This window comes from Ursus americanus, chromosome 3 (genome assembly GCF_024610735.1).
Source record: "Ursus americanus isolate L20-20 chromosome 3, mUrsAme1.1.p, whole genome shotgun sequence".
In the NCBI taxonomy this organism is placed as follows: domain Eukaryota; kingdom Metazoa; phylum Chordata; class Mammalia; order Carnivora; family Ursidae; genus Ursus; species Ursus americanus.
The window spans coordinates 15,969,740-15,996,377 of record NC_142129.1 but is presented as its reverse complement, the minus strand read 5'-3'; the positions used below and the strand labels follow the sequence as shown (position 1 = coordinate 15,996,377).

At 40.9% G+C, this 26,638-nt stretch overlaps 1 protein-coding gene across 2 annotated transcripts in view; it reads right to left on the bottom strand.

The window, feature by feature from the left end:
• Positions 1-26,638, bottom strand: part of DGKI (diacylglycerol kinase iota) — a 422,277-nt gene that overhangs the window by 185,228 nt on the left and 210,411 nt on the right. The window contains exons 9-14 of one of the 2 annotated variants that reach the window (XM_087860802.1): positions 21,522-21,644; positions 21,181-21,255; positions 20,565-20,663; positions 11,379-11,461; positions 9,440-9,500; positions 38-151 (exon numbers count right to left, since the gene is read on the bottom strand). In XM_087860802.1, the coding sequence (XP_087716928.1) occupies positions 38-151; positions 9,440-9,500; positions 11,379-11,461; positions 20,565-20,663; positions 21,181-21,255; positions 21,522-21,644 (555 nt within the window). The remainder of the gene's footprint in view (positions 1-37; positions 152-9,439; positions 9,501-11,378; positions 11,462-20,564; positions 20,664-21,180; positions 21,256-21,521; positions 21,645-26,638) is intronic. The other variant, XM_045792572.2, reaches the window with a different exon arrangement.

The window sequence follows — 26,638 nt, the reverse complement described above, 5'->3', positions numbered from 1 at the left end:
CCAGATGGCATGGGCAGCTCCTGAGGGCAGTTCTTACCCCTCCCCAGTTGAGAGTCCGAGCCAGGTCGTTCCCAGTCCCCAAAGGAAGGACCCCAACAGGAGGCTGAGGGCTCAGCTGCAGTTCATCCAGAATAGAAAGGATCCAGCCCACCTACAGACATTTCGGGGGCCAGAAGAGATATAAGAAAGACAGGTAAGTGACAAAGACAACCTGAGAAGAAAGCTTTAAAAAGCAAATGAAATGGTTTGATTTTCCTTTAAAACATATATATTTTAATCTGGTGGCCAGGAAACAGACCACTTATCTAAAAGGTTTCAAAATGGCAAGTCTCTTATTAGAAGGACCATTTTGTACATGCTGTCATATAAGCAAAATTAGACCCACTCATCTGTATGTTTAACTTGAGATCGACCTTAAAATTTAGAACAGTTTAAAATTTTAGGGAGGTTTATAACATAGGCACTGGAGACAATACAAGACTCAGAATCAGACTGAATTTCAGTTCTGGCTCATATTGGCTACATAATCGTGATTAAATTATTTAAACTCACTGAGATTTATTTACCTGATTTTCAAAATGGAGATAATACCTACCTCACAAGATTGTTTACGGATTAAACTAAAATGTATATAAAGCCCTTGATATGGTCCATGTAAGCACTCATTAAATGGTTACCCTCCAAAGCATCATCATAGAAATTAGTAGCATTTTCCTAAATATCCCTATATTCTTCTTAATGAAACATTATGAAAACATAATTATGGATGGTCCTAGTACTTATTATAAGTTTAGGCAGAAAATAGGTATTTATATACTAGAATCATATTCCCATTTAATCTTTTTCCAAGATAAATAATACTTTAGGTTTGGTCTTATAACTGTTTAGAATAATTACCCCAACCTTGGAAATAGCAAAAAGAAACTTGCATATCCTCACAATGTCATACTAAAGTAGTGTTTTCCAGGCCTAGGAACTTTATGACTGTAGGTTAACGGGAAGATTTCTGCCCTGTGGGCTACAAATGTCGACAACAGAAGATTATGTTAAAGGTTTGGTTTTATTCCCCCATAAGGCCATAAAACAGTTGTGTCTCAAATATAGAAAAATTATTTTTGTATAAACTACATAATCCTTTTCCTTTACTTCTCCAATAAATCAACTTTATGGTCTTGCTGTTTCCTTCATTAAAGAGCTAAATAAATTTGACATCATTTATTCCATATTTGTATGAGTCCTATTTAAAATCTTTTTTTTAAATGTACTTTAACAGTACATTTATTGAACACTACTACATATAAGACACAGAATTAAGCAACTGAAATAAGATGAATGAGCTGGGCTAAGATAAGTAAGGTAGATGGCTGCTCTCAAGGAGCTTACAATGAACAAAGAGAGGGACACACCATTGCTTTCTAGGTGCTGATCCCTGAACAAAGTTCTGTAATTTTATTATTAAAGTTCAAAACAATTCTGTAAGGTAGGAATAATTCTCATCTCCACTTTATAGATAAGGAAGCCAAAACTTGGAAGATTCAATGGCTTCCTTAATATCCTATGTTTTATGCAGTACAGCTGGTTTCCAATATCAGGTATGCCAAACACCAAGCTAACCTCTTAGCTGCTCTGGTGCAGGGAGCCTTTAAATAAAGACCTAAATCCCATTCTGGATATGGCCTGACCATGCTGGAGACAGTGGCATGTACTTTTGGAATCTTCGGAGTCCTGGAGAAACCTCAGGAACTGCTCTATCAAATTCAGTTAATTTGTAGAATTATTAACTGTGGTGCAAAGAAGTGATGTAATTTGCTCAAGACTAAATAATTAGGAGTGTCAGCGTCAGAATCACATCGGGTCTCTTGATTCCATCTTCTAGAGATTCCTTTGTTTCTCCACCACAGTATTTCTTCCCAGGATGTAAAACTTGCCTGTCCCTCAGGAAGCCTAAAATTGTGTTTACCTTCTAGAAAGGCATACTACCATGTTCGCCCAATATGATGAACTAAAAATCCAGATCTAAAGAAGTATCCAGAAGTCCCTCCATCCTCTCAAACTGGGCAAGTCACTCCTAGATGACTCCTTAGATTCTGACCGCACATGTTCTCAGTTCTTTTACAGACGGTATTAACAAAGCTTGCTGTTGAAGTGTAGGTCAGATGCTAAATAGTTCTGAAGCCCCTGCTAGCTACTGTGTCTGTGAGGCTAAAGGCACAAACCACACACAGCAGAAGCAGTTCCCTCTAATAAACTACGACAAGACAGGAAAACTCAGAAATCCCAGCAATCAGGGATTGCAGACTACAGATGAAAACAGCCCTGAGTAGACCCAGAGATGCTCAGAGATGCAATGGAACTCAGTGGAAATCGAATCCAACACCCCCTGCAAAGAAGGCGGTCTCTTTAGAACATCTCCAAAAGGTGAACACTCACACACCCCCTTACAAGTTGTACTCACAAGTCAGTCTACTTTCTTTCACATTTAAATTAGACATTTTTTTCTTATGCTCAGGTGAAACAGGTCTCTCTTTTCCTGGTAAAGATAATGTCATGTGTTCACATTTCCAATACCCACAGCACTCTAGGCACAATGACAGGAAAAATAAATCTTCAGGGACCAGAAGCAACCCAAACACAAAATGGCAAGCCGATGAAGCCAGGAATTCAGCTTCTGTCTGATAATAGGGAGTAAGAGGTCACCCCCCCTGGCAGGAGGCCATGTATGAATGAGGCCCCCTCTTGGCCAGTAGGAGAGAAGCTGGAAAAGAGCGTGAAGGACCCCTGCCCGAGGCCATAGCCCAAAGACAGTGGAGACCATTGAAGCTGGAGGGAGAAATCCTCTTGGTGGGCCCACCTTCCCACTGGCTCACTGACAGACCTCCAACATGGGACATCCCAGGGTGGATGCCTGAGTCACCTACAGAAAACCCGCTTGAGTCTCAGAGTCCTGGAAACCATGCAAACGACTAGGAAGGAATAGTGAAAGGAGGGAGACAAAGAAAAGGGAAAGACAAAACACAACAAAATAACTTCCTGTGAAGAGAAGCCTGCAAAGAAAAATTCCAAATAATAGGAAGAACACTAATACCAAGATGGATGGGAAGGTTAGGGGATTAGTCCACAGAACACGAAATAAACATACTTTTCCAATGACTGAAATGAGTGTCGTGTAACTCCCATGGATTGATGGGGTATCTTCCAATAATTATTTAATTGGTGTAATAGCCTTGATTCAGACTTTCTGAATGAAGTTCCTGTTTTCTCAAAGAAAGGGGCCAAGAATCCATGTGATCCTGTGCTGTGGCTCCTCAGAAAGGAGGGAACCCCCAGGACATTTGGACTTCTCACCCTCTCTCTCTTTCTCCCACACTTGGCCTAAGCAGAAAAGGAAAATGCGTAACTGATTTGAATGAAAGGGTCTTCCCCTCTTAAGCAATTGATTTAAGAACTGCATAAATACATTCTACCTTCTTCTTCCAATGGCCAAATATTCCATTTCTCCCCCAATACAATCAGATAGGTTTAGTATTCCATCATTACATAACCCTTGAGATATCAGATGTCGCCTGCTTTTCAGAGCCAAGATGTGTCATGAAATTCTCTCAAGTGCCATCAGTGTTAGCAGAGCTGGGTCTCTATCTTTGCTTTGCACAGTCCTTTAATAGTTTTTCTCATCCAAGAGCTACAGGACCCAACACCAGCTTCCTCAGAAGGCAACAGAATGTAGGTCTGAAGGGAGAAACGGAGCTCATCCCACGCTGGCAGGGCAAGTTAGGTAAGCCACTCCATCTCTCCAAGTTCCCAAGACTCTTAGGGTTATGGTATCAGTTAAATGACGTGTGGACATTACTTAGCATGTGCCTCACAACAGGAAATGCTTAACTAGCATTAGTTGCTATGATTAAGCTTTATTTTTCTTCCTCTTCACTTCCTCTAGGAAGGTCCAGAAGCAAAACGCCCTCTTCCTGTCTCTCCACTTAAAAGCTGAACCTCAGGGTCACAAATGAATGCCACGTTTGGCTGCCATCAATCACAAGTCTTCCAGAGATTACCCACAACAGAAAAGCCAAGCTGCACTGAAACAGAAAAGTGCTACAGAGAGAGAGAGAGAGAGAGAGAGAAGAGAATGTAAACAAATACACCTACAATAGCAGGAGACATAAAAGATCTTGAGTAATAATCTATATTCGTCCTTATAAAAGTAAAACTATATAAAAGATCTTCAGGCCCAAGGCTGAAGGAGGGCCTCTCCCTCCCTTACCAGGAACCTGTTCCTTCTGGAAGCCTGGCTTCAGGTTCGTGGTGGGGATTGTGTTTGCTAGGCTTTCACATTTACCCAAATCGTCTCCACCATCCAGCACTCCTTCAGTTAAATGTCATTAATTGCAAAACACAGCCCTCGGCATATTTTCTACAACTGAAAAAAAACGATCCAGACTGGGTGACATCATTTCCCAGTTTGCAACGTTCTTTCCTGCCCTTGTGTTAGGTGGAGCAGGGCTGCCCGATCTAAAAGGCCAGGGTCCTGGGCTTTGTCCCTCAGCAGAGCAGCCCTGCAGTGAGCACTGCCCGCTGCTGGTCGGTGCTGCCCCCACCTGTCCAGGCGGCACCTTAGCTATGGCTCAATGTTCTGAGCAGTATGTTCATTCTGCGATGTACTAACATGGGAGGTGGCTGAGGGCTGGGAAGAACCGTGAATTGATACTTTCTCTGAACAGAGGGGGTACATGTTGCATTACCTCATATGCTGGCAAAGAGTGAAGGATGGGCATATTGAGAAATCAAAAGGAAACAAGGCCAACTTTTCTGAACCGAAAGATCAAGATAGCATTTAATGCCTGGGTGTCCCTTTCGAACGCGTACACTATGATTCTTCCTTTTGATATTTTAATTTATGTTTATATTTCATAGTTTATAAGTCACTGTGTGTTAAAAGAAATGTTTAAAGTCAGTCCTAAAGAAATCAAGATAGAAGGTGAGAGAGATGAGGGGGTGGAAAAAGAGAGAGATAAGCTGAGGCTTTGGGAGGAAAGGGGCTTGGAATGATGTGCTTGCCACCCTCAGTTAAAGGGAAATACCACTTTCTTCCTGGCGGTGGCTGTAATAAGCCAGGGCACGGGGGTCCCTACTGTTTGGGGTGCATCCTCATCTAGGGAAGCCAAGTGTTCAAGAAATGAGCATGAAGTGGGTGGCCAAATAGTTTAACTCCAGGCCTTTGGAAAGACATTAATATGGCTAAAGGCAGACAGGCGGGTCCAGCCCAGTTATCAAGGTCAGGAGCCAGAGAGGTAGGCATCACATTACACCGTGAGAAGCCATCGGGGGGGGAGGATGTATGTACCTCTGGGGTCTTGGTTCACATGCCCTTCAATATTTAAGCAGAGTGACAGCTATGGGGAGCTGGGCAGGTAGAGATGTGGCCAAGGAAGGGAAAGAATGTACATTTGCCACATGACCGAAAAGGAACTAGTTTATCAACATGAAGGTCTGAGATCATTCTTGAATTGGGGGAGTTTTCTTTCAGCCTGGAGATCACGGGTGAGACAAGCCCATCCAATAGCCACAACTATGTGACCACCTTAGGACTGTGCTAACCAGTTACAAAGAGACCACACCTGCACTGTCCACTGCAGCATCCACTGGCCACAGGTGGCGACTGAGCACTGGACTGTGTTTAATGCAAACTGCAGGTGCTGGAAGTAAAAACAGATGCTGGATTTTGAAGACAGCACACACTGAACACAAACTATCTCATTAGTGGTTTTTCTACGATCATATGTTGAAATGATTATCTTTTGAATATATCAGGTTCAATAAAATGTATCATAAAATTAATTTCACCTGCTTCTGATTTTGTGACTTCTAGAAAACTTAGAAGTGTGGTTTGTATGGTAGTTCTCTTGAATAGCAATGGTCTATACTATTATAATGTTGCAACTATGAAGACCCTTAGGGGCAAATGTATCCCTTTGCAGACTTAGAAGGTCTCAAAGGAGGGTAAGAAACCCGCTGAAAGGCACAGAAACAAAGGCAGCCAACCAGCTCTTCTGCCGACAAGTGCAGTGCTGGGAGATGGGGAATTTAAAAGTGCGAGGAAGCGGAGTGACACAAAACTAGCAACGAAGCCCAAGACACTGCACGTGAAATAATACTTCCTGCATAAACTAATGCAGTTAAGGGTTAATATATCCTCCTCCTAATCAGTCAAAACAAAACAACAAAAAAAATCCCATTCCTGATTCTCCCTGGGACCTTGTCACTCTACTGTCAGAATTCTGACAGCTCCTATGGTGATCGATGTGCTCACAGGTAAAGGCTGAATGCCTTATGTCAAATGTATACCTGACACTCTCAGGAATTACTCTTCACTTGCCTCAAGCCAGCAAGCTTTCTTCATAAATCCATCAGGAAGCCTCGCCTTTATAGAAACTCTGCCCCTACTCAAAATTAAAAGTTTCTTATTTTAAACTAATCAGATTAAAAATATCAATCACTTACCTAGAAAAACATTGCATCAACTCCAGGTCTCTTTCACAAAACATCCATTTTAACCAAGTAAAGTAAAATAAAATAAAATAAAATAAAATAAAATAAAATAAAATAAAATAAAATAAAACCTGGTTTTATATAAGGTACAAGATAAGCCAAGTCTTGATTCTGAGTGATTAAACTACAAAGATTACCAATGAAAAAATAATTAGAACAAAATTATGCACCAACCCTCGGGTAAACCTACTCCTTTCCTTTGGGGCATGCCTGTGGCAAGGGACCTGAGTATAAGTGTCTAGTGCGTTTGTGAGTTATGTGGAAGGGTATGAAAACTGAAGCCAGGAACATAGATACGGTCCCTAAGAGAAAAAACCACCTAGAACATAAAAGAAGAGTAATATCTAGCCTTGCGGAGTACCTATTAATTATGGTATATTTAAAGAAAGGAGGCTAGAAAAGACAGGCTAAGTAGGAGAACTAGGTAGTCTTCATGCCAAAAAGGTGTTATTAATGACACCAGGGCGCATTCACAGATATCCAACACTGTAATTGGGTCTGGTCTTTAGGATTCATTAGCAATTTACCAAGTCTCCCTTGCTTGTCATTCTGGGTCTTGTCCCAGACACGCTATTGAGATGGTTTTCTTGAAAACCACTAGTTACCTCCTAATCTCCAAAATCAATGATAATTCTCCAGTCTCTCCTTCAGGATATAACCACTGCCTCCTTCTTGAAACGCCTTTGTATTTTGTTTTTGGTTTTTTCTTGACAGAATAGACTGTGAGTGGTCCATTCTACTTCAATCTTTTCATTTTCCTCTGGAACCTTGGCCCGGACTCCCTAATTGCAGCCGTGTCACAAGCCTCCAGACTCCGCTGTCTTCTCTTTGGCCTTCAGGCTTTAAAACCCTGGGTTTTCAAATACTTCTGTAATTGCAGAGAATGCCTCAAAACCATGTACCCTAGAACGTGCATCCTACACATACCCACTGAGTAGAGGAAAGGAAGAAGAAAGGAGAAGTGAGAGCAAGCTGCCAGGAGGCTCCGGGGTGAAGGGAGAAATCTGGAAGGGGCAGCACTCAATCAGTGGTGAAGCCCAAGATGTGGAGATGGAATGGGAAGTGGACGTGGGTTTGAGGTCATGGTCACTTCGGTTGAGAAAGAGTAAAAACTATGAATTCAGGACAGCAGGCATAATCTCAACTTCTCTGCTGCTGTCACTGAGATTTAGAGAAGGAGGAAAGATGGGAGCAAATACTGAAGTCATATAGAAAGATAAGGAGATTCTAAAATAAGGAAAAGAACTATGGTAAAGATCACAATAAGTTTATATTTTAAGATAATTAATCTGGGGACAGCTGAGCTAAGAAGAACACTGTGTCTGAGTATTATGTTAAACATAATAAATATACTAATACATATTTAATATATTTATATATACACACAAATATACATATATGTGTGTGTGTATACACACAGACACACACACACACACACACATACATACATACTATATATTAAATACATATATATCCCCAGAGGATTTGTTTGGATATAATTCTACTAAAAAATGTTGTGAAAATTTCAAACCAGCCCATCCCTCAGCCTATCTCCTACAACACTACAACTCATTGAACTTTAATTGGTATTGTAACAGAAAACATTCCATGGTCAAACAGTTTTGGAAAACACTGGTTAAATAAAGTGAGACAGGTTCAGCTTCTCAGCTATAAGATTTTATAATGAATCTTATAAGCTAATAATGTGTATTGTGAATCTTGACAAACGTAAACACTAAATTTTCCCAACTAAAAAATGTTTTCATCTTCAGGGAGTAACTTAAGGGACCAGTGGAAACACTGTTCTATTTTTTTTCCAGTTGCATTTATTGGTATATAATGTGTATCCAATGCTGCATTAAGTGCTATGAGAGACAGTTAAAAGATTTTGCTGCTACCTTTGAGAATTAAACATTCTAATTAGGGAGATTAGAGAAAAGCCAAAGATAGTTCATAATAATATTCTAGATCCTATGAGAGCAGACTCTAAATACCGAAGAAAAAGACACCAGGCAGCAGAGTCTAAATGTCATGTTTCTCAATTCTTTGCCTTTGCTAAATATACCAACATAAGTAGAGGGCAAATGGAGACACAGAGAGACAAATAAAGGAAAATGTACCCATAATACTAAAGTTCAGCCCAATTCCATCTTTTCTTCAAAAATGAATACAAAGGAGACCAATCAATGATCTTTAAGGCATGAGAGACTATGGACTCTGAGAAACAAACTGAGGGCTACAGAGGGGAGGGGGGTGGGGGAATGGGATAGGCTGGTGATGGGTAGTAAGGAGGGCACGTATTGCATGGTGCACTGGGTGTTATACGCAACTAATGAATCATCGAACTTTACATCAAAAACCAGGGATGTACTGTATGGTGACTAACATAATATAATAAAAAATATTTAAAAAATAAAATAAAATAAATAGAAAAAAAATGATCTTTAAGGCAAACCAATGTCAGTAGTTTAAGTTTTATCTCCACTCATAAAAGAACAAATGCAATAATTTTGCCCATATACTTCTCCTTATTGATTGTGACTAATTATTAAGAACTAAGGGAAATAAGTTGTTCTTTTTTTTTTTTTTTAAAGAATTTAGTCATCTATAACTTTCATTCTAATGACCTGACCACATTCTTACATTGTAGAACAGGAAGGGGGATAGTATAGCTGAGGGAGTAGAACATAATTTAGGAAGACCAAGTATGAATCCATGAGGTCAATAACCACATCCCTTCTAACCCTTTATGGGCTATGATTTGCATGACAGAGACCTAGGTCTTAGGGGACTGGAAAGAGCTGAGGTGGGAATGAATAAGGAGAATTGTCATAAGGAAAACAAAAGAAAGATGGAAGAAATAAGGAGGGAGCTTGATTCTATTTCAAGGACCTACCGTTCCATCCCCGCCACAGGCCAGAATTCGCAGATTTGGTACTTTTCTATACAACTCAAGCCTATAGGGGAAAAACAACATGAAGTAAACAAAAGAGCACATCAGTGGCCACGGCAGAGAGAAAACACAGGGCAAAAAAAGAGGAGGGGATGCCCACTGGAGAAAATGTATGATCATGAGGTTAATGATGTCATCAAAACTAGTTACCAAGTCATCACGAGGGGATGGACCCCAACAACTGGATCAGAGGTTGGTAGCAAAAATCATTTTTAAATGGCCAACATTGGAATGGGATTTCAAGATGTCCCAGAGTTTTATTTCCCAGAATAAAACTATTTATCCCTATTAATGCATCAACTCACATGCTTTTCCTAATTAGTTTTGACTTCCTTTTCTTTTCCCATCATACCCCTTCCTCCTTTCTCAAAGGAAATCCTCATTAATCGGTAGTCAGTAGTCATTACATGTCTCCTCCTTATCTGTCAGCTTTTCCTGGATTTGCTTTGCAGATTTATACTTTCCTCTCTTAATCCCAGCAAACCTTTTTCGAGAGACAGGGTGGTGGGAGGATGCCCACAGCGTTACCACCATACCTACAATTCTAGCTCTCTCTCCGCTCATTCACTAACACTCGAACCAAATTTATACTCCTCAGCCCAAAGAGGGAAGATTTACTGATTTTTCTTTATTTAAAATTTGTCTGCTTAAAATTACATCATTTTTCATGTTGGCTCTCGAGAAAACACAATTATAACACCCCTGCTAAAACATTTCCTTAAGTGAAGCTGTCAGTGCCTCTGTTCCAAAAAACATCATCTTCTAAATCAAGTATTTTTTTCTGGAAACATCTCCTATCTGGCCACATTCTTTAGGATGAGCTATGAAGGCTCTGCCTAAAGTCTAACCAAAGTGATACGATTTTAAGAAAAGCATCTAAAAGGGCAAAAGCTAGGGTAGCAGATTTGCCTTAGTCCGTTCAAATACAGAAAGAAAAAAAAAAATAGAAGTTTTGTAGCGACCTCTAGTGGTGAAGAAGTTCATAGATTTAAAGAATAGCAGAAATTAATTTTTATGTATAACGTTCTCCCGAATGCTTCAAATATACGACTTATCCATTTCATACAGGAATATTATTTCTCTAGAAATTATCTGAACAAGTTACTTTGCCTCTGATACTGTTACTTATTTAAAAATAATTAGTATCCCTTAAGTTCTAATGTTTATCCAATGACATCCAAATTATCTAAAAACATGGGCTTTAAAAAGGGAATCAGACAGTAGCAGAAATAGTCCTGCTCTTTCCCACCGCGTTCAGGACTACCACCACCAAAGGGAAGATACAGGATATATGTCACCTACATCTAAACTATCTTCCGCACTTCTAACGAAAACAGAATGAACCTTCTGAGAAGTTCAGATAAACGGATTGAGCAGGAAGTAAAACATCTTCCATTCCGGTGTGGAATCCATACGCATAATCCATTTATCTGTCTCAAATGGACACAGGTGCACACACAAGCCTCTCATCCAAATACACGAACATATTCATAAATAAATATGGCCACTCTCCAAATATATACTTACGTTCTCACTAATGTACATCTCCCAAGTTGTACATGCATAAGTAGAAAAATGACAAACCCTTTCTCAATGCAGACTTGTAAATAATCTACATTTGCACGCACATGAGCAGCAAACACACTGGCAGTGTGCCCTGAGTTAACAACTTCGTAGCCAGTTTGGAAGGGAATTGGCCGGAAGAGTAGGAGGAGAAACATCAGGTGAAGATTTAAGGGAGGTGACTACAGTTGAGAAAGTCAATGAGGGATGATTAGAAAATATTTCACAAGGTAATTTAATAATGAGCTTGACTTCACAGCCGAAGTCCTTCTCACTTGCCTAAACCAGCATGGACCACGTGGGTTATCTCCAGACTTACGCATCTTTGGGCCCTTCCTGAGAAAGATCGAACACCTGCCGTGGATTCAGGTACCACATGAACATCTGTAGGACTTTGGTTCCCTGTAAGAAAAAAAAATTAAAAAGACAATAGGAAGAGATCTCCAAATATTTGCTGCTCACTTAAAAAATAAAAATAAATCCTTTTATCTAAAATACCACATAATTATAAATAGCATGAAGTAGTAGTTACAATCACAGGCTTTGGCCACTGATATACAGGCTGAATGTCCAGAGGAGGCTTTTGTCCAACCCTGTAACTCTGGCCAAGTTCTTCGATTTCAGTAAGCCCAACTTCCTTCTTTTGAATGTGGAGAGAAGAATGCCTAGTTCACAGGCTTGTTGCAAGGATTAAATGCAATCACGTTTGAGGAGCACGTCACAGTGGTTGGCATGCAATTAAGTGCTTACTGAACAGTATCTACTGGTTTTACCATCATTCAATAGAGAAATCCATGTAGGGAAGTTATTTGTCAGTCCATGTCGCTTAACATTAATTTTTACTTCATTGAGAAGATTACTTTTATCTTTGCATAATATGAAGATAGACCGTAGGAGCTAAGTGTGATTTTACTGAAATAATTTCTCTTCACCGAAGCGAAAGACTCACAGGTTCCTCATTATTTAGGATATACACATGTGACTTTCCTAGTCACAGCTTACTTTGACTTACTTTGACTTTGTTTCAATTTCTGTGTCTCTAAGTCAAACAGCTCTCACATGAACATTTTTGGAATGTTTTAAGTAATTTATAATTGGCATTTGTAGAACTGATCATCATGGAAAACACAAAGCAGTTCTGGGGGTCATTTCTTAACAGCGAATTGAGCAAAGAAGAACTGAAAGAAGGATCATTTCATTAAGCAGCATCAAAAGAGCTTTAAAACTGAGCGGGGTGCCCCATTTTAGGTCATTATCAGCCGCAGCAAATAACATGGGCTCAGTTGGGCAGTGCTTGTTGCTGATAGTTACAGTTCCTTCATTAGCTATCACGACTGCTTTTCCTTAAAATATTCCGAAGTTTGTGCACCTACTATGCTGTATCTGGGAGTCATTCTAGGACGGCAGAAATAGCATGGTATTTGAATCAGGAATGACTTGGGTGTTCTCATTCGGTGATCGTAAGCATTTATAATCCTGCAGAAATCCAGCATATTAAATAGGAGGGCAATATCTACTTTCCAGGGGGATAATGAGAATTAAATGACTCAGTAATACTTATGGATCTAACACAGTATGTGGCACAAAATAGGCCTTTATAAAGGTTAGTCCCTTTCTTTGTTGCTCCTTGTTAATCTATTCAGTAAATTGCACGTGAGGGCGTGAGGGCTAAAGTGTAGCTTGTAATTATCACATTGTTATGCCGGTTGTTACAGGGGCCAATGCAGGTCTTTTGTTCCCCATTTCATCCAAACCTATAATTTAAAAGTTCTGCTTTATCATGTGCTTGCTATAAATTTAGGAATAACATTCTATCCTTAATTATTACAACTAATCCTTCAATTTCACCAAATGACATATTTTGCTTCCTATAAAATTCAGACATAGATTTGGATACATAATACTAACTAAATACTGGATCATTCTCTCTTCCCATACTGCGCCTTGTTATCAAGTCAGCTGGGAATTATCTCAAGTGATCTTTGACGCATAATTGGTAACACCAGCGTCATTTTAATGACTGGTTTATAAAAAATTTCCCGCTAACTTGCTCGAAAATTAATTTTTCAGTTTTAAATTCCTAAAGCCATATAAATAGTTAACGTTAATTACGCCTTTCCACTTCTGGCCACGGCAGAGTGCTCATCTCAATTTCAGCTTCTATTACGCCTATAATACCAGGTAATGAACACTTTTCAAAAATAAAATAAAAGGCATCTAGAGGTGGTTTTTCTTAAACTAAAATTTCTCCGAAAGGTTTGAGTGACCACACCATTTTGCTTTTGCTCCTTTTAACTGTGCGTTCGTGGTGACGCCTAATTATCTACATTTATCCTTTGGAGGAAGGGAAATTCAGGCTGGGGAGTTCCACGCCGCACCATAGCAGGGAGGCACCACGAACACTGCAGCCTATTGGAAGAATGCCCTCGGAGCTGTGCAGGGATAACTTGCAGAACCATACCTGTCAACCCAATCAGAGGTTACATTCAGGTGTGATAGAATTCTTTCTTTTAAAAGTAGTCTTTCTAAAATATATGCATTAGCAAAAACGGCAAGTTTCTGAAAAATACTCCATTGTTTTAAATCCATCATGGCGGGTGGAGAAAGAAAAGGTCCAACATATTGAAGTCCATTCTCTTACCTCTGCTGTGACCTCTAGGATGAGGTACTTCAGGACTTAGGTTAATTTATTCAATAGAATGGAATGGCTTGAGAAATGCTGACTCACCAGGAAAAGAGTCATTTCTTTCTCACTGACAGGATTAAACTGAGACATTTACACAACTGCCTTCACTAATGAGTCCCAAACATTCTTGTAGTTGTCACAGGCCACATGCCAAATCCAAAAGCTGCACTTTTTTTTTTTTTTTTTTGTAGGCTATTGTGTCAGTTTGTTTCTTCCTGCTCTTTCTCCCTCCCTGCCCCCTTTCATACACCTGCCTCTCCTCTTCCCTTTCACTCCCTCTCTGGGCAGGCAAAGAGCATGATAAAGGACATTACTGTCTTAGAGTTCAGCAAGATTTAGGAGGAAAGAAAGACACAATGTTTGAGAACATGGAACACAGAGTCCTCAATTGCTTTCATGTTAAGGTCCTATGGCTAGTGAGCAGGAAAGGAGGTGCAGGGTCCATGGGCTAGAACTTTCAGCCTTGGGTCTTTGTCAACCTCAAATATAGGTTACTCAGGGTTTTGTTTTATTCTTGAAAAAAGCTGCAACTTTTCTGCAACTTTTTTACTTTTCTCTAAATGGAAAAAGTAGGTCGCGTGTCAATTCTAACACAGTCTGGGAGGGTTCTCAAACACACGGTTGTAGTTCTATCACCTCGTTGACCGTAGAAACTCAGATATGGTGAGATTGGGGATTCCTGTGAAGTGATAAATAGGTTCTTTCTGGCTCCAAGTGTTGGGGAACAGGCTGGGAGAAGAGAGAACGACTTCCCAGAAAACAGGTAGATTGTTCTAGAAGGAAATAAACAGGATTCGGCAACTCACCTACGAGGTGCCAGATACAGTTTTGGGTGGGAAGAGCGAGAGAGATGGACAAAACAAGGAAGCTCCTGTTCTCCAGAGAAAGGTCTATGCATTATTCATAACGTACAATAATGACTTGGGGGTATGGAGTGTATATTAAGAATGGATCAGTCAACTAGCTTATCAATCTTCATCGGAGCCTTGTAACTCTTCTATCGCCTGTAACATGCTGGTAGGTTACTGAGCAAGCCTTGGTTTACCTCACGGAGGTACTATCTAGATCACAGCAGAAGCTACTGGGAAAGTCCCGAGAAAAATAAAAGCTAATGGAAGGAAGAGATTAAGAAAGAATTATTTCAAACTGGCTTCAAACAACCCCAAAAGAAGACCTCATTTACTTAAAAAAACACATATTAGGCTCCTACTCTGTGCACACGTACACACACGGGAAGCTCAGAAAGAGGCGAAGACAAGATAAAAGTCCACTAAAGATGGTTGACACTATTGCGGAGATGCCTGCGGAGAAGTAGGAGAGGCCAGAGGAGACTCTCTGGGCCCCAATTTGGGGTTTGGATGAAAGCATCCTATGCATGATATCTGAACTGTTTCTTGAAAGACGAGTAAAGTGAACCATTTCCTTACATGTGAGGAAGAGAAAAATGAAGACACAAGACGGGCCGTGGGCACATGTCTGTCTCTGAACGGTGAGGCAGGAGTGGTGGGAGACTGAGCGAGTTGTACGTGAAGTTGCTAAGGAGCTTGGCTTTATTTTATAGGAAAGGAGAGTCACTGAACTGTCTTAATCAGGGGAGCCAGACTGACATTTTGATCTGTCAGTCTGGCTATAAGCTAAGAAGCTAGACGGCCAGGCAGGCCCTCGACCTATCAAAGGAGATGGGGCCTTGGGGGAAGTGGAGCCCTCGTGAATGGGACTGGTGCCCTTATAAAAGGGACCCCAAAGAGCTCCCTCATCCCTTCTGCCATGTGAAAACATAGCAAGAGGACACCGTGAGAGGACGGTGCTCCGTGAACCAGGAAGTGGAACCTTACCAGCTCCCGTATCTGCTGGCGCCTTGATCGTGGGCTTCCCAGCCCCCAGAACTGTCAGAAATAAATTCCTGTTATTAAACCATCTAGTCTCTCGTATTCAGTTAGAGCAGCCTGAGTAGAGTAAGACAGCTATCCCCACACTTCCACAGGTATCGTAACTGGGAAAAGGGACTTCCTACAGATTTATCGTTTCATTGTTTTAATTCCACCTGTTGAGGCTAGCCTGACAAGAAGATCTTGAGCTTGACAAGAAGATCTTGAGCTTGGATTTTGACATGTGTGGTCATCTACTGACTACCCTCCTGCCCTCTTCCTAGCCTATTCTAAGCATTAGGAGCCTAAAACTTCATCCAAACATCGTGATTTATGGTTGTACATCGAAGAACAGAATTGAGGTTGTTTGGTCAAGTATTTAGGAAGTTTGGGACTTCAACATTTGAAGTTATTGACTTTTGTCTCCTTCTTCCACCTTGGTTGACTTGTCCCTAACTTAGGAGGGGTGGCCCTTGGGTGACGGTGCGTAGATTCAGCCGTGTGATGGTGGTGGACTCAGCATGAGCCTGCCCACAAATTGGACACCCTCTTCCTCTTGCCATCTACTGATAAGGTCCCTGGAAGTCGAATGCAACTCATGCTGCCCCTCCACCCTGGGATTTCACATTGAACAGTGTGAGAAGCCAGGGTCGGGACACCCCCAGTGTTGGGACTGACAAGGTAGAATCACTCTCAGGGTCAGAACACCTGCTTAACCCTGACCATATAACCTAAGTCACTAGAAATGAAGTCCTGAGAGGGAGCCTCCAGGAGAGATTGTGTGAAAGCAGGAAACATCGAGAGATATCAGAAGTGTCTGTAAGTCTCAGGGAGAAAGATGCTAAGAAGTCAGGCACATCCAAGAAAAACACTAAGTTCTGAAGTCAGAGAGGAGTTAAGAATAAGGGAGGGGGGCTGTCTCTCGAGTCCTCAGGTTTTCAAACACAGAGGGGACTGTGCTGGTGTCAACTTTATCTCCCAGGCATCACATCTTCTCCACAGGAGGAGACACTCAAAGTTGACCTTGTGGTCCCAGATTCCAGTCCCTGTTCCCCCAACAACAGTGCTGTCAACCTCTAAAACTTTCAAAACACCCACAATCATCTCCACCTTAAGTGATGGAAAAAGAGACAAATATCATGAAATAACCATTGAAGGCAGATTATTGATTAAAAAGGACATTGAAGCAATCCCAAATGTGTTTATCTCAATGTATTCCTGCAAAGTGTTAGGAAATTTCTGCACGCACAAAAAATACTGCATTTTAAAAAGCAGTAGGTACTTTTCTTGCCAGAAGATGGCGATACAGTCTAGTTATTTACTTAGACGCCCAAGCAAGTTAAAATAAAAGTTTGAAGCCTAAGCTTCAAAGAGGGAGCGCTTTCTATCTACAAACAGGTAAGCAAAATAAATCAGTCATTAAAAGGGAAAAAACAGGATTGAACAACAACAGCAGGGAAGTATTTCTAGTCAGCTCTTGCTAATCAGAGTGTGGTCTTTGAGTTGCCACAATACTCACCTGGGGGAGCTTTCTAGAAAAGCAGAATCTCAGGGCCACCGTCCAGGGGTTTGCTTGCCCTGTTTTCACTGCCATCCTTAGTCCTCTTTTGATCCTTTAGTCTCAACAAAGGTTGGGGGGGCGGGCAAAATTGTGGAGGAAACAAGATTCAAGGGATCCAAGGAGTGAGAAACTTTCACCGTTCATCCTCTGACCCCCCCCTCACACAGACTCTCCCCTCGTCTGCAATGTTAAGGGCGTAGGACCTCTGCAGGACAGGAAAACGGGGCCCCTAACAGAAGAATTAGATCATTTAGGACCAGGACACTTCCGGACTCACTATACCTGGGAATCAAGCCGTGTCTTCCTAAGACTGAAGACGGAGATCCGTTTGAATGATTGCAATCGTACACAGGTATTTGGATGTCTTTAAAGCTTTCTCATCATTTCACACTGAGCTTAGAAGCAATGCTCTTTACATTTATTAGGCTTAGTAAAGAATTCTATTTTATAAAGAAAGTATATAGAAATGTAAAGTTATACAATATTCATTTTGATTTGGTTAGCCATACTTTGGAGAATCCTAGATATTCTAGAAGTAATCTCATAAGCCAAAATGCATAAAATGAGAGCAAATCATTTAAGTCTTTTGTCTCTAATAACTGGGTATTTTTTTATTTGAATACCTCACGCTCACTTCCAGTTCCTCAAACACATCTCAACTTCTTTTCCAAGATAATTCTTCCCTTTCCTGAATTCTCATCAGTAACAAAGCTACTGTCCAGATCATCTGCTGTAAAACCCTGATTGCTTATTATACAATTACTTGTTCACTTCTATAGCCCACGCGCTAGAAACCACAGGTTGAAAGGTGCAGCCCCAGGCGTTATGGAGCCTGTATCTTAGCAGAACACACGCAGAGCACTTACGGTGCAATTCACAAAATACAGGTTTGTGCCAAGGACTATGGGAGCACAGTGGACAGGTGATTCATTTTGAGAAATGGTTCTAAGCCATAAAGGATGAATGGGAGTTTGCCACCGAGAGAGAATGAAAAGGGCACTGCTCCCCCAGCTTTCTCTTTCTGTATAAGTGGTGTCCATCTTCAACTCAGCCATTTCCATGACACCACCTTCTTACCACTCCCAAGTCACTGCTCTGAAATTCCAGAGCACTCTTGTTTGATCCACTCAATTTAGAACTCACATATAGTTAAAAATAGAGCTACGTTATGACCCAGCAATTGCACTACTGGGTATTTATCCCAAAGATACAGAGGTAGTGAAAAGAAGGGCCATATGCACCCCAATGTTCATAGCGGCAATGTTCACAATGGCCAAACTGTGGAAGGAGCCGAGATGCCCTTCAACAGATGAGTGGATACAGATGTGGTCCATAAATACAACGGATATTTACTCAGCCTTCAGAAAGGATGATTACCCAACATTTGCATTAACATGGATAGAACTGGAGGAGATTATGCTAAGTGAAATAAGCAGAGAAAGACAATTTTCATATCGTTTCACTTATTTGTGGAACATAAGGAATAAGGTGGAGGACATTAGGAGAAGGAAGGGAAAAATGAAGGGAGGGAAAACAGAGGGGGAGAAGAACCATGAGAGATTATGGACTCTGGGAAACAGACTGAGGGTTTTAGAGGGGATGGCGGTGGGGGGGGGGTAGGTTAACCCAGTGATGGATATTAAGGAGGGCCCGTATTGCATGGAGCACTGGGTGTTATAGGCAAATAATGAATCATGGAACACTACATCAAAAACTAATGATGTACTGTATGGTGACTAACATAACATAAAAAAAAAACCTCACATATAGTTAATGTTGCTTGAATTATTTTTCCCATTTGCCCCTTTGGTGTCATTAACAAGATGTCCTTAGAAAATTTATATAAGCTTTCTTGTTTTCTATTTAGTGAAATAGGCAATAACATCAGATCAACTCTGAAGTCCCTGGCATTACTAATTTATACAGAAATCCCAACAAAAATGGGCTCCATCTTTACTGGCCTATCTGCTCCTGAAACCTACAAGTTTCTAAATGCCCTAGGAAAAAGGCTCCCGATTTAATAAGTGCATCTTCTAGAATGACCCCTGTGATAAAATACATTGGGAATTAGCATGTGATACTCAAGTGGTCAAAATCATGGAGTTCATTACATCAGCTCTGCTCTGTTCCATGGTTTCCAAATACACCTCCAACCCTCATTAGGCTCTAGGGAGACCAGACCTAGGGTGTGACTATGGTTCGGGGCACACCGAACCCCACTCCTGAAAATCTCCTCTGGTGACGGTCTCAGGATCGCCACCATTAAAATATGGAGATCATCACTCACCAACTTAAAAAAGCAGGATGCTGAAAATAGATTTTCCCTTACGACACATTTCTTTTCCCTGTTCTCTTCAATGTTAAAGATTTTTAACACAGCAAGTTATCGAGAATTTTAAAGTAAAGAAAGAAATGGAGAAAAAATATTTTCTTTAAATCACAAGCTCTCATAACAAAAGCTTTATGGTAATTGATCCATTCTGGAAAAATGCCCAGTATCCTTAGTAGTAAGAACATCAATCCTAATTATATGACTCCTCTCCTTACATGGAGTTAACTAGACAGTTTCAAATCTTTAATTGTTAAGTGTGAAACTTCAAGGAATCTCACCTCAAAATGTAAAATGTGCACTTAGTGGACAGAGAAAATATCTTCATTTATCCTCACATGAAGATAGAGAAAAATCAAAGCCAAAGGAGAGTACTGATAAGAAGCGTCAGAGTAGGAAGAGAAGTGTATGAGGAGACAAAGACCTAGATTCTAGAACAAATTCTATCCTTTAAAGAGCTGTGTCACTTCAGGTATGTCATTACACTTACGCATTCTTAGGCTATTACTTTCTCCTCAAATGAGGTAGTGATTATTAATTATGCTACAAGATTTGAGCACAGACCAAACAAACCTTTAAAAGGTGATATTTTTGATAGTGTTGGTGGCATTTGTTGTTAATGATCACTGAGAACGATGAGTCATTGTTCTCGCTTTCTTCTGAGGATAGGGATGAAAGTAGTCACGTCTAACTTACAAGAGGAAGCCATAAAGAGAAGTCCATAAAGTCTTCCTAACGGTAAGAGTTAAGAAACTCTGAAACATATTAACCAAGATATTTTGGAATGACCTTTCTGGAAAATCTGTAAGGAAAATGTCAGCATTTTTGGAGTGCCACTGGTATAGTCTTACTTGGAAGCTGGGGGATAACTCATAGGACCTCTAGGTTCTGCCTAACCCTGCAGTGTGTAAGGCTATGCCCTACATCAATAACACTGTCCCTGAGAAACTGGCTGTCTTCCATTGCTTGGGGTTCTAAGTGGTGCTATTTTAATTGGTGTTGGGAACTGTTTGCAAGAAAGCACTGAGGCTTCCAAGTTAAACTCATGAAAAATGACTCACCTGGTTGCCTCCACTCTTGGGGTTCACAAACACAAGCAAGGGTTTCATGAGAGGAGAAGAGATAGGTTTTATCACAAAAGGACGACCTTTGTTTTCCTGCTAAAGAAAGAAAGCAACACGATTGAGACATTCATCCATGACTTGGACAGGTAGCCCAAAAGCAATGGAAAGGAGAAACTACCAGCACCCCACCACCGCTAACCCTGATCCCTCCAAATAAAAAAGCTACATCTTTAAAAGATAGTCCATATAAAGCTTAGAAGAAAGGATCTCAAGATATAATTTGCCCTTGAGAATAAGCCATGTGTTTGATATTATTCTGTATGCTCTGTACATTCTAGAAAGGTGAGTTCTTAATCTTCATCATCTTTGGAATAATACATCCATGGACGAGTGCAAACGCTCTGATCCTGAAGTAGCCGGAGGTTATACATATACGCATTTTCCAGAAAGAGAAAGGAATTCCAGTGTGTGGTTTGAATGTAGTGGGGGAGGGAAGGAGGGTCGAATATTTGTCAGAGAAAGAAGTTCGGGCCAGATCACATGTGGTAGGAAGACAGAGGTGGCTACTGTGAGAAGGGTGTAGCTCACTGGGACGGAGTCCTGAAACACTTACTTCAGTTCCTCTTTTACTGGCTTTTCTTTTAAAGCTTGTCCTCTTCTTCTTCCGATTTGAAGCCTTCAAGGAGTTCTGTAGGGAAAGAAGGAAACAGCTGAGCTCAGAGGCAGATGGCCCCGAGCTCCCCATGCAGAACCATGTAGGAGAGGAGGGCAGCGCATGCTGTTCCACTGCATGCTTCTCATGCTTCCACACTTCCAAGCCACTGTTATGGGTAAGCCACAGACAGAAACCAGTCGAGTGCTTCAGAGTGAGCGACCGACTACCCACCACACGGAGAGGCAGGGAGTTAGAACCCTGGAGGCTCTCATGGACTCACATAACAACACAAGTTATACCTGCCAACCCTCCCAGTAAAAATGGAAGAATCCCAAATTCTCTGAGGGGCTCCAGTCTCCCGCCCAACCAGGTCCGTCTCCCGCCCAACCAAGTTCAAGTTCATCTCCTGCAATGGAGATCACCTATGTGGAAATGTAAAAAAGGAGGCCATTTTTCATGTTTTTCTTTTTTCTTTTCTTTTTTTCTGTTTACTTTTTTTTGGTAATGACCTTTGTAGTAATAAAGTGACTCGAGCCCTGTGGAACATTAGATCCAACTATCCTATCCGCACTAATGGCTGGGTTTTACAATGTAGAGGTAAGACTCCCCTTAAGTCACTTATATTAGTAGAGTGGCAATCACTGCTCTCTCTTTCTCTAAAGACCTATTGGTTTAAAAAGTCTTCCCTCCCCCAGTAGCCTTGATTTGTTCTTCTCATAGACATGCCTCCAACTTACAGAATACAGTGACCCTAAATTTACTTTCCCCGTTTTTCTCTTTCTAGGAATTTTATGGACCACAACTTTGTGATTACTTCAACTAACCATTTACTCTTAACATACGATACAAAAGCTTTGAGAAGACCCTCTCTTAGGGGACAGTCACATCTCACTGGTTTAATTAGTGGAGAGTCAATAATTAGATTGCCGTCTTCACAAAGGCAAGATGTTACTATCACATCATAGATGTTTAACAAAGTGTTGAAAGCCTGAAACACAGAATTCTTAACTTTAAAGTTTATATTAGCATATACACATTCATAGCTTAAGCAGATAAAGACTTTTCAAACAGCTTCAAGAAACTTAGATATCTATTTTTTTAGGTTCCTGGGTATTTTTTTCTTACCACACTCAAACTTTAGTCTCGAGTATGTATATGAACACATTCAAATTCCAAGATTGAAACTACTTAACTTTTTATTTTATTTTCATTTGGACCATAAAAAAATTATGTTGCTCTGTAGCCAGTGCTCATTAAGGATGAAGGGAACTTTCTTGAACCACCATTTGTCCCAAAGCTTTCTTCCCCCATCAGATTAAAAGACTTCTCAGGTTCTGAGTCTCACCAGGAGAGAGAGACCCAGAAGCTCATGGGTGCTCTAGACCCATTTAAATTGATCAATTACCATGTTCCACTTTGGGGAAACTTTTGCATTATTAAAGTATTTCCTACATGTTAATTACTTTGTTTAAATGGGAAGAAAAACTACCTGGAAACCATAAACACTTAATCAGCCAAATGTCCCATGAAGAATGCTAGAAACTCTTAGGATGACAATTAATGATACTGAGTGGGTCTCAACCCATCACTGCACACTGGCCTCACCCAGAGTTCTTTTAAAAATGCAGATGTGTGGACCTCCAAGTACTCTTTATTTGGAGTGAGGCCCAGGTAAAGATACTTTTTAAAAGCTCCCCAGGCAATTCTAGTCTGCAGCCAGAGTTGAGAACCTCTGAAGTCAAAGGGAAAAGTGAGGAGACATACATATGGCACTAAAGCATCATTTCAATGGGATAAGGAGCATGACCTGTGGAATCGGACACATTGGGTAGTAATTCTGGGTCTTCTGGTTACGAGATCTGTGACCTTGGCCAAGTCAGTCAAGCTTTTCAAATAACAGTTCCTTAGTTTTAAAATGAAGGTGGTAATACCTACCTCACAGGACAGTTGTGAAGTTAAAAGGAGAAAAGGTATGTGAAGCAGTTAGCCTGGTCTTGGCCCATGTTAAGCGCTTCCATAAATGTTAGTTGCCTCGTTCACAGCTGCATATCCCCAGCACCGAGCACCAATGCCTGGCCCATAGTATGCACTCAAATCATTGTTGAAATGAATCAATATTATAATTCACAACACTTACTGAGTCCTTCCTGATTTTAGAAACGATCTTTCAGAAGTGAATGCTTGTCTCCTAACTCCTTTGTTGTTTTAGTTCATTTATTGCCAAGAGCAACGCAGGGAGCCAAGTGCTTTCAGGAACACACTATAGGCCTCGGTTCCTGGCAGGGCTCAATAACTAAGCTCTGAGAGAGAAGTCTCATGGATCAGGCTAAAATTGTTCCCTAAACTTGCCTGATCACCGAAATCATAGTTCTTCAGGCAATTCTGCTGATCAAGCATGTTTAGGAAACAGAGTTAGAAAAACACATCAAAAGAAGGGATGTCTGAAAACAGAGCAGGCAAGGAACTCAGCTCTAATAAGGAACAGACATACAATATGGCCTTTTCCACACAGATGCAGCAATTACGAATGCCTCTGAGCCTCATGGAGCCAAAGGCACGTGGGGGCTTTCTCATCTCACAGAACAAGAAGGGGGCCCAGATGAAGCACAGTGGCTGACTTACAGTGCCTGGATGTTTCTATGTGAGCTCGGAGTAAGCTTACGGCCCTATGGATAGCCAAATAGCAAAAGATAAGCAGTTTGGGATTTCACAGCACACCTCAAAATCCCCGAGGCTTCCTTCTGTTCGTGTGTAAATATGTATCTCGGTCTCAACACAGAACTTCTTTTAGAAGGTGTCATCATCCAATGAGGAACAGATGGATGTGGAAGCAGATTTGGGTTGTGTTTCAGCCATGACAAGACGAGTCAGCTAGTCTTGCTAGTCTAAGATATTGCTCACCCTGCCTGGGTCAGTCTTGTGGTGAGAGTTAAAATAGCATGCTTTTCAAGAACATAAAAATTATTCCAAAAAGTTATTTTGTAGACTTGCTGGTGGTATTGTTCAAGAAACCATTAATGCTTGTGCTGTGTTCTACAACAGAACATCCCTGTTCTCAAGGGCAGCTAACTCGGTAATACGAAGGGTTCACTTGGCAAGCTGAACAGCACCCCAACAGTGAAATGCTGTACCCTCGTGTGGATTTTTGCATTTTTCAGACTCTAACAGCATTTTCCCCTGAACATTCTGTGCCCACTGTTGTGTACAAGTCCTAAGAATAGATAAGGGCTTCTGGTTTTTTTGTACCGGGTATTGGGGCAGTACTACTTTACTACAGAAATAATCCTACCACAAGTCTCTATCATAGTCAGAACCCCTTCCTGGGCTGTTTAAAAAAATGCCTATGGGTAAATCACTCAACTGGGAATAAAACTTAACTACTTCTTAATAGTCTTCAGGGCTTTCCCCACATTATGGGATCCCAAAGGACTGGCTATAATAACTCTAAAGAGAAGATATCTCACACTTCTTCATCCCAAATGAAGTCTTTGCCATCACATGCTGGACACACCTCTGATGGGTGGTAGGAGAGGCATGGACGTCAGCTCTAGGAGTGTTCTCAAGCTGCCCTGCTCTGGCTGCACCGCTGGGACAAAAGTTGTTCTGAGGGGCGCCTGGGTGGCGCAGTCGTTGAGCGTCTGCCTTCGGCTCAGGGTGTGATCCCAGGTCCTGGGATCGAGCCCCACATCAGGCTCCTCCGCTGGGAGCCTGCTTCTTCCTCTCCCACTCCCCCTGCTTGTGTTCCCTCCCTCACTGGCTGTCTCTCTCTCTGTCAAATAAATAAATAAAATCTTAAAAAAAAAAAAAAGTTGTTCTGAGGATGGGAAAGCAGAGAAATAAAACGAATTCCAAAAGGTAAGGACAGGTTCTATGCCATTTCTCAGGCATGTTTGGTTAAATCACAACAAGTATTGCCTAACCTTCAGAACTGACCAAAAGAAATGGCTGGAGCAATTCTGAGAGAGATGGTTGATCCTGGCTATTACATGTCCTGGGTCTCTAGCATTTTCACATTATCCAATCGTAAGGAATAAGGACTAACATGGAGAGAGCCATACGGGCTAGGAAGGAAGTGCTTGCAGCATTTTTTTTAAGTAGACCATTAGAAACAATACAGATCTTCACCAGCAGGGAGTTGGCTAAATAAACTGTAGTATATTTATAATATGGAATATATATAGCAGTTTAAAAAGGAGTTAAATCTAGATGTATTAATACAGACTTTTCCCCAAGATTTTTTTTTTTAATTAGGAAAGCCAAGTTTTAAAATACTATGTGTAGGATGATGTCATTTATTAAAAACACACATCTCTAGTCTCCTATAACTTGACCCCACAAAAATTCACATATCGTGGGTCTTTCTCCATCAGCTCCAAGCACTCGCACTAGTATTTCAACATCTTTAACTTGTTTATCAAGTCAAAATATTATCCCCTAACATTTTCAGTCCAGAGGAGAAACACTGACATCTGTAACTTTAAATATAACTTTGCCTTTAAATATATGAACAGATTTGTGCTTGATTCTTAAAATTTGGTTCTCTTTTATTTCTGGACTGTCATCTAAATTCCATCATCTTTTATTTTCTAGGTCCCTCCAAATAATTTGGTGATGAAACCCAGCAAATCAGCCAGACCAGCCCTTGTTCCCCTTACCGTCCAAGCTTCACACAGCTGGTCCCAGAGCGATGATCTACTCAGAGCCAGCCATCTTTTAACAGAGATGGAAAATATACAACTTAATTCCACCTCTTTACAACCTGCTTTTCCTGACCATTATACACTCAAGTAGGTTTCTTTCTCTCTAGAGTCATTTTTTAGACATAAGCTTCACAAATAAAGCTGACTTTATTTGGCGATCCACCCTAACAGTTGTTCTCAGAATGTTCTATAAACTTGTGTTGTCCTTCTTCATCCTTTTTCCCAGTGAGGCCCCTTACATCCTTCAAGACCAAGCACAAACAGCATTTTCTGCTTAGCCTCCAACAATCTCCACAACCAAAATCGCACAGTTCTTCATGTTTCTACCTCATTGCTATATCTTGGGTCATGCTTACCACTCAATGCCTTAGACGTGTTGGCCTCTCACAGACCATGGCTGGTTCAAGCAGCCTGTGGGCATCCTCCTCTCACCACCCTGTGTATATCTGTCCTAAAAGATGCATGCTGATGACCAAGGCAAACCTTCCAGATACATGAAGACCACTCTTTTTATTAGGGATTTATATGTGGCTGAATTCCTCTTCCAGAATCCACAAACTCCCTGCCCAGAGACTTAGTTTGTTGTATCAATTTTCTCACCTAGGGAGGATACACTTTGTGGACATCAGATGAACATCTGTTTCATCTGTGGACCTCCCGCTGCATATAATGGCATCTGTGAATGGAATTAAATGTCTACTTCACTCAGTTAAGAA